This window comes from Clupea harengus, chromosome 15 (assembly GCF_900700415.2).
Source record: "Clupea harengus chromosome 15, Ch_v2.0.2, whole genome shotgun sequence".
Classification (NCBI taxonomy): domain Eukaryota; kingdom Metazoa; phylum Chordata; class Actinopteri; order Clupeiformes; family Clupeidae; genus Clupea; species Clupea harengus.
The window spans coordinates 23,915,365-23,929,743 of record NC_045166.1 but is presented as its reverse complement, the minus strand read 5'-3'; the positions used below and the strand labels follow the sequence as shown (position 1 = coordinate 23,929,743).

Below are 14,379 nucleotides of genomic sequence, written 5' to 3'. Positions count from 1 at the left end.
AACACAAACAAAGGCATGGCCGGTAGGGATCAGATATTGAGACATTTAGGGCATCAATTCCTGTCAAACAATGCATGTGTTTATCTGAAAAGGAGGATGGGGTTGATCAGATGTGTTCCCTCTCTTACACACTTAAAAACAGGATTCATTTTCTGAAAATGTAAAGTGTAGAGACGCACAGTGTTACATAACATAACAGCCCTAACATACATCTTGTCAATCCCTCAAATTACAGAATATCAAAACATTATGCCTTTCGGTGCCTTTTGAATTTGTCTAATCCTACATCTAAATAGATTTAGCATATATTATACACCTGAGAAGGTACTTTAAACTAGGGTTGCATTACCGTATAAAACATATGTTATGTCCTCTGTGCAAATCCGTATGTTATTCATTTAGTAACAGTAATGCTAAGCTGCTCTTTGTTGCTATGTTCTCAGAAATGTGATCACGTCCCATTTATTTCACTATTAAAGTAACACTATGCAACAATTTGACACTTGAGGTATGGTTTTATAGGCAACTAGTTTTGGTACCATCCTCAAATGCATTTTGATAGCATATGGTCATGTGAAGGACAGATAAACACCTGTGTCTTTCCCACTAGCCATCAAGGATATGCCCTATAGGGCTGGAATACCCTGCAAAAATGGAAGAAAAGCTTTCACAGCATGACATTGCCAGCTATACTGCCAAAAGACACCAATTAGTGTGTTGGCAAGCTTCTGTCAGTGTCAACTGGGCTGTTGGTGGTGTTTGCAAGGTTTTTTTGCATACCTTTTAGGTAGTTAGCTTGCTAGTTTTGGAACAGAACTCCTTATTGCTGCTTTAAGGGACTATGCCTGCAGGCAAACTTTGCAATACTGCACCCATATTTTTTCAAAGTTTCAATACGTTCAGCAAAGCTGATAGCTCCGTGAATTTCTAGAAATGGATGTTCCCATACAATGACTATCACACTTCTTGATGATCTGTGGTCCACAAATCTATCTGAACTCAACAGGCCAACATTATTTGTTTGTTTTATACTGGTCAAAGGGGAATTGGGAGAGAGACCGTCAGTAACATGATGAAAAAGATATCATATGGCAAGGTTCCGAGAACAAAAACATTTATACAGATTGCTATAAAAGTTTAAAGTAAACGATGCGCTACACAGACTGCCTATAGCATTGTCGATCTATACGGAAACGACCGTTCCTAAGCGTACTGTAAATCAGTAAATATCCTTTTGGAAATCAGAGGACAATATGCTATAGCCTAATTGACAGCTCAAGATGTTACAACAATACCTTTAATATTATTCAAACATGAGAAATGTTGTAACAGATTGTACACATTACCGATGACTGATCCCGAAACCCTGCCTACGACACAAGACAGTCATACTGTAGCCAAACCACCCACACCATTTAACTTTCGTTTTCAATTCGCACGTATTGGCCCTACGGTACACCCGTACTTAAAGTATGTTTACAGTGTAGCAAAGCGTTGTCTGACATGCCTGTACGTTAGCAACAGGGTCAGCAATGCTGCATTCAGGACGCCGTAGTAGCTAACGCTAATCTATAAATAACTTTTCTAGCAATAACACGTCACAATCTGCTTAGGTGCTAGAGCAAGCCATTTAACAGTGACATAGAAAACAATATTGTACGAAGGATGGAGGAATACAGATGAACACTTAAGAAATATAGTATAATGGAAACCTGATTGAGTTATAGGTTTTAACTTTTAAGCTAAAACAGGTGCTAGCTAGCTCAGTTAGCTGGCTCACATGCATGCAAGTTGCAAACCAGGTGACTGCTAACGTTATTTGCTATTTATAAAAAAGGTTGTAGTTGAAAACTTGCTTTTTGATGTAAGCATCGTTTTAACCATAGTTGACCTTTCTTCGATATATTGAATGGTGGCATTCGTTTGCTTTGCAGCAAGTCTGCTGCTGCAAACGACCAGCCTTCCGTGCTGGCTAACCTAAACTGCTAGCTAGCTAGCTAAGTTTATATAAGTTTGACATGTTTGGACGACATGCAGTTGAAACGCTGACCAAGCTTATACTTCTTAGGGGTGTGCAGAGACGTGCCTCCGCAAATGTCCAATTACTGGTTTGCCCTAAAGTGAGATTAAATCTGGTTACTCGAGCAAATGCTTGCAGCATCTTGCTAAAACATTTAAGTTATATGGACATGCAACCTCCTTGCGGCTCCGAATCCGACCCGCTCCTTGAGTTCGATATCACTATGGAGCATGATAGTCATGAGTTATCATCTGCAACAGTTACAAGTTTTGATACAGTTCATGCCGACAAGGCTTCAAGTTCTGCACAAGGAGACGTCAGCACTGGTGAGACCTTCGTGCTCTCTTTGTAGTCTATAGTTATTGAACGTCTAGACCGTGCTCAATATCTCAAAATGTTGTTTTTGTTGATTTTTTGGCATTTGTTATCATAAGGTGTTTAAAATATGTTTAATTTCTCTGTTGATATGTGTTGTGTTCTCGCTCTGTGTGTGAGGGAGAGAGAGAGAGAGAGAAATGCCTTGGGGTACAGCAATCAGCATCCCAGACATGTGGTTTTTCAGTGTGCTTTCAAAACATCATGATTGATCAGCTTGTACAAACAAACAAACAAGCCTATTATACTAATACAGTTGTCGTATTCTAGGTTGGTGCACCTCTCCTCAAATTAACAACTTGCACTGTTCTCTCTCTCATTTTGTTGCTTACTGGACACCTCCCTAATACTGCTGTTATAGTCAAAATCCGTTGTTCTACTTTTCCTCTCTGTGGTGCGCATAAAAAGAGAAGGCAAAGAGGGCAAAAAAGAAAGCCAAGAAGCCCCGTGGTCGTAAGAAGAAGCAGCCAACGGTATCAGGGTGCTCTGATGATCTCATGGCAGAGCTACCTTTTGCTGGCACAGAAGTGTGGAAAGACCTTGGATGTGAGTGACTACTTAAAACTTGACCTTTTCATTTTGGGTTTTCTAAACTCTGGCTCTGACTCTGACTACAGTTATGTTTTTCTATTTCAGTACCCCAACATAATCAGGTTTGTCTTTAGAGCAATGATTAAGGTTTTCAGAAATCTAAGTTGGTGCCATTAAAATAATAAAACATGCATGAAATACTGAAATCATTTCTAGTTACATTTTCACACAGACATCATACATTAGCAGGCATGTGTGAGAGTTATATATGCATTTATGAGCGATAGAATAGCTGATAAAATGAGTCCGATTTGGAACGTGTGATGCGTTGAAGTTGCCTGTAAAGCTATGTGAGTTCAAAAAAAGGAGAACTTAATTTTAAATTGCAACATACCTTCACAAGGTTGAGCAATCCCAACGTTACCAATGGTACAGCCAGTTCTTAACTGGGCAGCCTTGTCCACAGACTTAACTTGCCTTTTGTCAAGACGGAACGTAAATTTGACTTTGGGCTGTACCACCAACACCAGTTTATTTAGTGACAAGGAACTGTGTGCAAGGCTTTGCTGCAGTTGCCAAGGTTGCCAAGTGATGCGAGGATCTTCCTAGCACCGCAGCTGCTGTCACATTCAAACTGTAGCCAGCTGTCGGACTCTCATGAATAATGCACGCCTTGTTTTGCATGCAGACTTTCACAATGCACAGGCCTCGACAGCGCGCATGAACACTGGCGCATGCATTTGTAAAAGAAGAGAACATGCAAACCAAATCCACACATTTCAGAAGGCCGCGAATTTCAGCGCATCAACCTTGTACACACTGTTGTTGACATGTTATGCTATTTCTGTAAGATGTGTGAGAGACTTGAAGAATTACTTAAGGCAAATAGTTTTGGTACCATCCTCAAATTCATTTTGATTGCATGTGGTCATGTGAAGGAAAGATAAACACCTGTGTCTTTCCCACTAGCCATCCAGGATATGCACTATGTAGTTCTGTGTTTCCTGGCTGGAACACCCTGCAAAAATGGAAGAAAAGCTTTCACAGCATGACATTGCCAGCTATACTGCCAAAAGACCCCAGTTAGTGTGTTGGCAAGCTTCTATCAGTGTCAACTGGGCTGTTGGTGGTGTTTGCAAGGTTTTTGCATACCTTTTAGGTAGTTAGCGTGCTAGTTTTGGAATATAACTCCTTATTGCTGCTTTAATGAATGATTCGTTAGCACAGTTGTTGATTTAAATGATAGTTGCGATAAAGCACATCAAGGTACTGACATATTGGTGATAAATGAAGATTTGTTTTGTGACAGGCTTTTTTTTTAAAAAGACGAAATCAGAGTAAACAGTAAACAAAGAATGACTCCTTGTGTGTGTGGGGGGGGGGGATATGCACATAATGTGGAAATCCAAAAAGTGTATTCAGGATGTATTCTGTCATTTGTAAGATTATTGCAAACATTTTTTATTATTTAATGTTTGGAGGGATTTTACCTTAATTTGCCTAGCATCACAAACTCGCCTCTTGTTTGTGGATGATAATTTGCTGCTTTTTTCCAATAATGTAGATTGACAGACAGACAGACAGACAGACAGAAGGAAAACAAATGTGTAATCATTTGTAATTGTTTACGCCTCAGTTTGCTAGTCTTGTCTCTTCAACATATTTCACTGTCCTGCAAAATTGTCCTATGTCCTATTTTACTCATCCATATATTGAATTAAGCCTTCATGCTGCTCCATAACTTCTCACCTTGACAGTTTTAACAAAGACCGTATCGGATGAAGACGTGCTTGTTTGTGTGTTCCAGTTACAACCTCAGAGCGACTGAAGAAAAAAAGAAAAATCGGTGAAAGCAGTGAGAGTGACGATGATGCAGACAAGAAGAAGAAGAAGAAGAAAAAGGAGTCTCAACGTCCAAATTACTTTGTATCAATCCCCATCACTAACCCTAAGGTATCTGGTTTTATTTATTTTATGCATCCTTTTATGGATCCTACCATTATTTACTAAGATTGCGATGCTGATAAGCTACATTATATATGCAGTATGACTCATACATTCCATACTTTCATACATTTTGGTTAACATCTATACAATTGCATTGGTCAACAGGCCATTTTATCTTAGGGGGACTTCAGATTAAAGTGAGAGCAGGCATGAATTCTGTAGAGTACTTTGCTCTCTAGGACTTGAAGCCATGACCTAGTTGTTGCTTGTGCCAAGCTCAGCCTGCCAAACTTCAGGAATGTAACGAAGGATTGATAGAAATTCGATATGCAGTTGATGGAGCTTGATGCACTGAAATTATGTTTTTCCCAACAGCATGTCCCCAATGTTAACATATGACTGGCACAGCCATAAGCGTTACACTGGAACTGTGTCAGGAAATGTACTGTTAAAAGGATAACTGAGTGGAGTAAGGCTATTAAATGAACTGGTTAGGTTGTGGCCTTAGTGTAAAGTGCTTCTGAACTTAATCTAATTCTGCAGTCATCTCCATCTGCAGCCTGGAATGGAAGCAGATAGTAATGTTTTTTTTATCAAGTTTGGAGGAGAGGGATTATTTCATTATTTCATTGTTCCTTACAGAACAGAAATATTTCATATTTCAATTGCATATTTCAAATAGCCGTCTGTAATGGCATTGGTGTGGTGAAGGAATGAGCAATTTGCTAAATATCATGTTCTTAAAAGTAATTAACCTAGTCTCAGATTAATCCTAACCTAACGTAGCCTAATCACACATCTTCTAAATCAAGTTTGAATGTATTCACATTCTGCATCTGAACTCCCTGCTGCAAAAGACATGTGCATGAACATTTGGGTTAATGGGGAACCAAGGAGCAAGTGTGTGGTCCCATCTGAAGGCATCTGACCACTTGTGTGTGTGTGTGTGTGTGTGTGTCTGCGTGTGTGTGTCTGCGTGTGTGTGTCTGCGTGTGTGTGTCTGCGTGTGTGTGTCTGCGTGTGTGTGCGCGCGTGTGTGTGCGCGCGTGTGTGTGCGCGCGCGTGTGTATATGCCTGTGTGTCTGCTCCACAGATTAGGGCGGGGATGGAGGCGGTGCAGGCAGCGGTAATCCAGAGAGACCCTCGTCTGAGCCGCGTGCTCATCCCTGCCGGCAGCCTCCACATCACGCTGCTGGTGACCCACTTGGGCAGCCAGGACCAAGTCGACTCGTGAGTGTCACCTTCTCCTCGCAGTCATGCTTGTACGCGCGCACACACACACACACACACACACACACACACACACATACACAGTGTCTTTCTCTGACATGCACACATAGATGGACACACACACACACACATAAACACTCACTTTCACGCATGCATACACACATCCTGTGTCTCTCACTCATTCATGCCTAAAGTCACACACACACACACACACACACACACACGCACAGAGAGCTCCTCCTTCACTGGGTGTGAGATCTCAAGCCGACTGCATGAGAGGCAGTAGGGCGGCACAGGCATCTCTTTGTTCATTCTGTTTGCAGAGCTGTTTAAACAGTTGGCTAGCTACAGTTTGTTTTACAAATTATTTTAATTCTTGTGCCTAAATTATGTCATTTGTTTGTTTTTTTGTGACAAAAAATGAACAACCAGGAGAGAAGCTGCAATTGAAAGTTAATTAAAGTCTCCCTTAACCTTTTGGTGCAAAGCAATCAGCAGGGAGCCCAGTGTTCTTTTTTTAAGGGCCTCCTTAAGGTGGCCTAGCATTGCAGAGCTGTGTTTCTGTTGGAGGTGTTTCTTAATGGACATTTTGTGTTGAACAGTTTTTTTTACACACATGTGCAATTTGTGTCTCTGTCTGCACAGCCTGTGTATTTATGTAGATGTTCGTGCTCATAGTTCTTCAGTGTGACTGTCTGATTTTTGTATTACCACATGTGTCTTATAGGTTTATGCATGTTCAAAGGGGCTATGTTTTTATGGTCAGTGTGTGTGTGTGTGTGTGTGTAAGTAGCGTGTACACGTGCGGATAGTTTGTGTGTGTTGAGGTTGTCCGGGGGCATGTTTGAGCAGGATTGAGCATATGGTGTGTGTGTGTGTGTGTGTGTGTGTGTGTGTGTGTGTGTGTGTGTGTGTGTGTGTGTGTGTGTGTGTGTGTGTGTGTGTGTGTGTGTGTGTGTGTGTGTGTGTGTGTATATGTGGGTGGGTGGGACTCCCAGGGCCGCGTGCGCTTTGGAACACAGCAGGCAGAGTGTGGTGGAGCTGTTGGAGGGCCAGGAGCTGGTGCTGCCGTTCTGTGGCATGATGAGTTTCAAGAACGAGGTGGTGTTTGTCAAGCTCGCAGAAGGGGAGCACAACAAAAAGCTGACACAAATTGCAGGTAGATGCTCTTGAGTGTGTGTGTGTGTCTAAGTATTCAGACATTCTATCCCCTTCTCACTTGTCTTTATCTATCCATCCATCCAGTCATTCTTTCCTTTAATCCATCCATCTATTCTCCCATCCACCCAGCCAGTAAACTTATAGTAGCTCTCTCTTACTAGGAGATATTTTCCAGGTCATTTCACATTCCACATTGTGTGTGTGTGTGGTATGTATGTGGGTGTCTGAGTGAGTGTGTGTGTGTGTGTGTGTGTGTGTGTGTGTGTGTGTGTGTGTGTGTGTGTGTGTGTGTGTGTGTGTGTGTGTGTGTGTGTGTGTGTGTGTGTGTGTGTGTGTGTGTGTGTGTGTGTGTGTGTGTGTGTGTGTGTTTTTTTGCGCGTTTAAGATGAAGTGCGCGGGCTGGCTTCATGTGGCACTAAATCAAGCTTCCTCGCGGATGCGCGGCTATTTTCACCCCCCTCATTTATTTTGTATGACGCGCGTCTAGTGTTGTGTCTGAAAGCGCGTCTGCATCTCCTTGTTAAAAGCGTGGGGAGCCGGCTACCCCCCCTTACTGCTAATGTCATCAGATGGTCTCTTGGCCATCTCATCCGATCCTGGCTCCAGCCTTCTCCCTCCCCCCTACGACCCGCTGAGCTGACCCCCCACCCTGGCCCGGGCTGCACCCTCCACTCCTCCACCACCACCACCACCACCACCCCCTCCTTCCAGCCTCTCACTCCTCTCCTTCCCTCCCGTCATTGATTATCTCCTCGTCTTACAGTGGATAGAGTAGCTGACTCGCACCCCTCTGCAAGTGGAGCAGGCAATCTCGTGCCTAGCTTCATGTTTCTTCTCTCTCTCGCTCTCTCTCTCTCTGTTTTCTCCTTTGCCGTCTTCTCCTTTCCTCTGTTTGTTTTCTTCTCATGCGTTTCTCTTTGTTCGCTCTCTGTCAGAGGCAGTGAGGAGGACGTTTCTGGAGCGGGGCATCGCCGTGACTGACGACAAAGCCTTTAAGCCTCACCTGACTTTCATGAAGCTCTCCAGGGCGCCTAAACTCAGGAGTCAGGTAATTAAGGTGCTCACTGACACCCCCCCCCCCCCCCCCCCTCTCTCATTCTCCTTTCCCCACTACTATAACCACCACTGCCCACCAAGCCTCCAGGCACAGTGCCTTCATGTGCAGTAGGAATTAGGAAGTACACAGAAGATGCAGGAACTTGATGATTCAGGCTGAGTCATTGGTGAATGCTAGAATGCTACGACGCTAGAATGCTCTGCTTTAGATCCTGTTAAAGGGCACTGAGCATATCATTAAATAACTCTCACTCTTTCTCTGGGATTAAATTGAGTTTGCCTTCCATGATTGACTTAGCTTTTTGCTTCTCTCATAGAGTAACTCTTGCATTGATTTTTTTGCATGCTTGTGCTGGGTATTTTGTATGTGTGTGCTTTTTTGCGGAAATATTATTGTGTGTGTGTGTGTGCGTGTTATAATGCAATATAATTTCAATGTTTTGCATCATCCTTGTGAATGATGCCCTCGGCAGGGTCATCCAACATTTTTTGGTGTGAGTGGATGAATGCTGGGCAAAAACAAAGTTCATAAAACATAATCTGATGCGATTGAAAAGATCTTTCCAATGAAATTAGAGAGGGGATCTTTAGCAATTTTAAGCTCCGGGTTTGGTGAGATGCCACCTGCAAGCATAATTTTGCCAAATGGAGCAATCTGTTTAGAAGCTTTCAAAAACAGTGTGCACAGAGTGGGAGGGCTAACTGAACCACTTCCAGCCGGTCTCAGTGTCCCGCGCACCAGGACAGCGACAGTCCCTCATCCAGCCAACTATAAACAACCTGACTCGTCTCCACAGCAGGGAGATTATTTTTAGAGAAGCCTTTCACCGCTTTTTTGGTGAAGTTTTTCCTGTCCGGCCGGAGAGATAAAGTCTAAAGGAGAGGACCTGGAACGAGGGATGGGACTGTGACGTGCGTGAAGGTCGGAGGAGAGGAGAGAAAGAGGGGAGGAAAGAGCGAAAGGACTCGACTTCGTAATCTTTTTCCACTGGGACGTTGGTGACACCCTTCCTGTGGGGAGGTTGTAAGGGTTATCAAACTCCGGCAGACAGCAGTAGCCCATGTCTGTACACACTGTTCCTCTACTGTGCTGTCATTTTGTGTGTGTGTGTGTGTGTGTGTGTGTGTGTGTGTGGACTTGCCTGTGAGTGTTCTTTTAGTGAGTGCAAGTCTCTGTGTGTGTGTTTGAGTACTTTCTTGTGGATGTTTGTAAGTGTATTTATTGTGAATGCAGGTGTGTGTGTGTGTGTGTGTGTGTGTGTGTGTGTGTGTGTGTGTGTGTGTGTGTATGTGAGTGTTATGTGTGGGTGTGTACCTGTGTGTAAGATGTGCGTGTGTGTGGGGTGCTCATGTGAACATGTGTTAATGCAAGATTACCCAAACTGATCTGAAGACGACCTGTCCTCATTGGCTGTTTCCACTGTTGCAGGGTATTAAGAAGCTGGACCCGGAGCTGTACGCAGAGTTCTCTCAGCACCAGTTTGGGGACGAGACCTTGTCCCGTATAGACCTGTGCTCCATGCTGAAGAAAAAGAGCCCCGATGGGTACTACCACCGCGAGAAGTCCATCCGCTTTGGTGAGTCCGCCAGCCCGCACAGGCTCACTCGCTGGGGCACAGGCTCACTCGCTGGGGCACAGGCTCACTCGCTGGGGCACAGGCTCACTCGCTGGGGCACAGGCTCACTCGCTGGGGCACAGGCTCACTCGCTGGGGCACAGGCTCACTCGCTGGGGCACAGGCTCACTTGCTGGGGCACAGGCTAGGTTAGAGACGAGCCAAGTTTTGTGTGGTTGTTTTTGTTTGCGCAGCGTGTTGACTGTAGCTGTCATTTCACATAAGTAACAGCTGTTATTCAGAAGTTTGGTTCTTGCTTTTCAATGCTGCCGAATGCAGTTCTGCAAATTGGGTCTGGATATTTACAACCAATGTGTAAGACTTCTGGAATTTGCCAATGGTCTTGAGGTATTGAGCTGGTTTGTTTTGTTTCACACATACTTGGTGAAGTAAGCCTAATGTGTCCAAATGTAATCAGATGTTATATTTTGAAGACGTATTAATAATTGATAGATCCTATCTATTAATCATCTGTTGCCAATTGTTCTGTGGCCAGCTTTTTCATTTTTTTATTTTTTTTTTTTTCATTTTCAAACATTTGGTCAAAGTCATCACTCGGGGACATCAAGTGCAAATCGAATGTTTGTTTGTGGAAAAGTGTTGTGTTGCTTTGCTGTGTTGACTGTGTTGTGTTGACTTTGGTGTTGTTTGCTGTTACCACTGAGGGGCAGCAGAGCGGTGTTTTTCTGCCATATGTACAACAGCTGCTCTCCCCCCCGACCTGGTCAACAGCTGTCTTTTCAGTCTGCATGCTTGAAGCCAGGAGCCTCACATTCACTCACCATCATTAGCCTGATGCTGCCCTGCCTCCTTATTCTACTGATTTGAGATCAGCTTTCCTCGCCTCTAATGTTAGGGGTACCCCATGCTTGCTTGATTGCTCTCTGTGTCTGCCCAGCTAGAGAGTAGTCATTTAGGCTATGTTCAATCTGTAGGCAGATCAGATTTGTTTTTCGCAAATCAGATCTTTTGAGACAACTGCACACTGTTATTTGCAAGTGAACAGAGCGGATTTGTGTCTCCAGACATAACCAACCTATCTGCATGGGTTGCTGTCTGTGGCAATGGTGTAGGAGCAGCGTAGTAGCAACAGCATGAATTCCATTCCGTCACTCTGGATTTGACGTTGTCGTTGTGTGCTGCGTTGCGAATGACACTAAAGATACTTTGAAATCTGATTTGAGTGGCCAGAGCATCCGGACTGAGACTCGTCTGTAGATATCCGGTTGGAATCGCATTTCAGATCGCTTTTCGCATTGGCAAATATCGGATTTCATGTATTTTTTTTTTGCCGTCCAGACTTTCAAAAATCAATCTGGATGTGCCAAAAATCACATTTGGGCTGGTAGGCTGGAGGTAGTGAGGACTGCAGGGATGTATCTTGACCAGAAGGGGGCGCATCTGTACGCAGCTGAGACATCATGCTGCTCCTTGTGTTATGGGGCCAGACGTGAGGTAAGTACCTCATGATCAGGGTACATGTCTGGGGAGAACTCGTTAAACTTTTGGTGCTGAGAGCCGTTAGCAAAAAGGTTTATCTCCCCTCTAAAACCTCGTCAAAACTTGACAAAAAAAAAAGGTAAACCCACTCAAAACTAGACAAGCTCTGCGCTTGCTTCTCGCTCATCTCCCTCAGAGAAACAGGCTCATAACTATCCTAACACTTTCTGTTTTACTCAACACCACTGTGCTGTTTTTCAGCCACATCAGATGTTGGGTTGTTTTAGTTTTGTTTTGTTTCAAATGCACTACATGCGCTAATCATCACTACAAACATTCAGACCAATTTTCCCCATTGCAGTGCAGTCCACAGATGTATTTTGTGATAGATTTTGTAATTCTGACTCCATACTGTATTCCATCAGACCCTTGGTTGAGAGTGGAGTGTGCAGGCTTCACCATGACATACATTCTCATCCAGAGAGTCTCCAGCATAGCTCTAGGTGTAGACGGCCTGTACGCTCCCACTGCAACACAAAACAGAGAAGGAACCCCCTAGTGGCACTTCTCAGAACTGCATCTCGGGTCACGATTGAGTGTCAGACTGCTAGTCAGTAGCGGTTCTAGGTATGGGCGGCATACAATTATGGATGGAAGAGGTGGTTCGCCCAGGACGTCATACAAGCTCGAATCGCCACTGCTGCTAATGTCATTTCTAATGAACTGGCTCTGATCTGAAGGAGTGCTGAAGAAAGATTGATTACCGAGTTTAAAGAATACTTAAACGTCTGGCCCACGGGACACTATACCGTCTGTTTCTTAAGATGTCATTTTATATTCTCTTTTAAGAACATGAATTGGGTCGGAAGAGTCATTTATTTTTGATGGATCTAAGAGCAGATTCAGAGGAGTCTGGCCCCATGTGGTTTTGAGTTTCACAGAAAGATTACAGTGCATGCTTGTAGCACAGAGCTGCATGCTGCATGCAATGCAGGCTCCGCAGTGATAAAGTGAATGAGGACGAGGAGGTCAGATAGCTGCAAAGAGAAAACTGGGAAACGGATGATTGTGATTTGGGGTGGGATTCTAAGATGGAGGTCCTTTATTGGACAAGACTCTGACAGATGTTTGCTATTAGATGAGGGCTTAGGGGAGGTTATCATTATGCCAGCGTGAGCTTTTCAAAATCCAGTCTGCTGTCAGAAACAAACCCTGACCCTCTGCACCTTTGAGACGGCCTTATCAGACAAGCGCACATCTCAAGCCTCTCATTACTGGAGAGGTGAACTACAGCTGAAGAGAGGGAATTACAGATACAGTCTGGAATCCTCAAATGCTCTTTTCCAAGGTATTACTGTTCGAGTCACGTAGAGCTAATCTGGAAGGTACAGTGATAGAAGGGCACATGCAGCAGTATGTGAGAAATCAGTCAGATATATTTAGTGACACATTGTGCTGAATTAGATGGCAGGTGTAGACAAAGCTATCTTTTAGATTTTGGAGGTCTTCTTTTCTAAAAAAGCAGTGGTTGCCGTTCTCGTTTCCCATCTCCGACGGCAACATCACATTTCTCAGGGGAGAGAGAAACACACTCATTCCTGCTTGGTGGAAATCAAATTTAATTTACACACCCGGTGCTAAGTGTTTGTCTGGAGACTGTCCAATTGGACGCCGCTAACGAGGAGGAAAGAATTTCGCTGCCGATGCCCAAGTCGGCACAGCCTCTTTTTTTTTTTTTTTTTTCTCTTGTTTTTTTTTTTGTTGTTGTCATGCGTCGTCACAGAAACCAAACACCCCCGCTAATGCATTTCCCTTTTGGATATTCCGGATAAGAACATATTTTATGATGAGAAAATAAGAGGCGCGGCGGGGGAGGTGGCTGGGATGAGAAGCAGAGTGATGCCAACTGCTGAGTGCCAGGCTGTGCCCTCACATCCACCAGGTTATTAGTTGTTAAGGGGAGTGCCAGTTATGCCCAATGAAAGAGTGGGTTTTGGAAAGTGCCCCTCTGTGATCGGTTGGTTAGAGTTTGTGTGTGTGTGTGTGTGTGTGTGTGTGTGTGTGTGTGTGTGTGTGTGTGTGTGTGTGTGTGTGTGTGTGTGTGTGTGTGTGTGTGTGTGTGTGTGTGTGTGTGTGTGTGTGTGTGTGTGTGTGTGTGTGTGTTTGTGTACGTATGATTGTGGGCATGTAGATGAAACTGTTTGGTGCGTGTGTATAAGAGAGGCTGGGAGAGGCTTAGATTTGATGTGTAAGAGGGGGAGAGAGGGAGTGTGTGGTTTTCTGAAAGAGTGACATAAATGTGTGTGTGTGTGTGTGTGTGCGCGTGCATGAGTGAGTGAGTGAGAGAGAAAGAAAGAGAGAGAGAGTGAGGAAGGTGTGTGTGTGTGTATAATAGGAAGAGACTGCCAGTACGGGGTCTCCTAATGAGTTCTGGAGTGTTGGAAGACGGCTAGCTTTGAAGCACACACCTTACGCATCAGGTGTTGATGTCAAAAACACACACAAACACACACACTCACTATGTGTTCGTACTATAGAGGCAGGGAAGTTGAATACAAACTGCTGTTTAAAGATTGAGTCCGTAATTTAAAACTCAATATTTGCTACAGTGCTTTGTTTGCATCAATATGACCTTTTTCTTTTGAAGAATCAACATTGACGCGGCTACAAATGGCACAATGTTTTGACAGGAAACGATTGATTTTCTTATTTATTCTCTCTTCCTTCCCCCCCCCCCATCCCCCTCTCTTTTTTTTCGTTCCTTCTTTCTTTCTCTCGTTCTCTCTTTCTCTCTCTCTCTCCCCTCATCAAGTTGTTTGTCAAGCTTGTCATGTTCTCTCTCACACAGGTATAGCCTCTGGTCAGCCTTCGACCGGAGGCTGCCTTTGGCCTCTGTAATCTCCTGAAGTTGTTTTCTCGTCGACCGCGGTGCCAAGAAATCCTCCATGCTCTTTCTAACAGAGTAACAAGCCATTTTCTTCCACTCCTTAGTCTGTGTATATAC

General features: G+C 44.0%; 1 protein-coding gene across 5 annotated transcripts in view; it reads left to right on the top strand.

The window, feature by feature from the left end:
* The first annotated feature begins 1,357 nt into the window (after positions 1-1,357).
* Positions 1,358-14,379, top strand: part of akap7 (A kinase (PRKA) anchor protein 7) — a 29,213-nt gene continuing 16,191 nt past the window's right edge. The window contains exons 1-8 of one of the 5 annotated variants that reach the window (XR_004165212.2): positions 1,358-2,346; positions 2,804-2,941; positions 4,734-4,879; positions 5,967-6,103; positions 7,102-7,262; positions 8,200-8,312; positions 9,750-9,959; positions 10,080-11,390. Coding sequence is in view for 4 of the 5 variants with exons in the window: in XM_031581111.2 (XP_031436971.1) it covers positions 2,019-2,346; positions 2,804-2,941; positions 4,734-4,879; positions 5,967-6,103; positions 7,102-7,262; positions 8,200-8,312; positions 9,750-9,897 (1,171 nt within the window). In the remaining variant the exon portion in view is untranslated. Of the gene's footprint in view, positions 2,347-2,803; positions 2,942-3,031; positions 3,049-4,733; positions 4,880-5,966; positions 6,104-7,101; positions 7,263-8,199; positions 8,313-9,749; positions 9,960-10,079; positions 11,391-14,379 lie in introns of all 5 variants that reach the window. The other 4 variants (XM_042709992.1, XM_031581111.2, XM_031581112.2 and 1 more) reach the window with 4 other exon arrangements.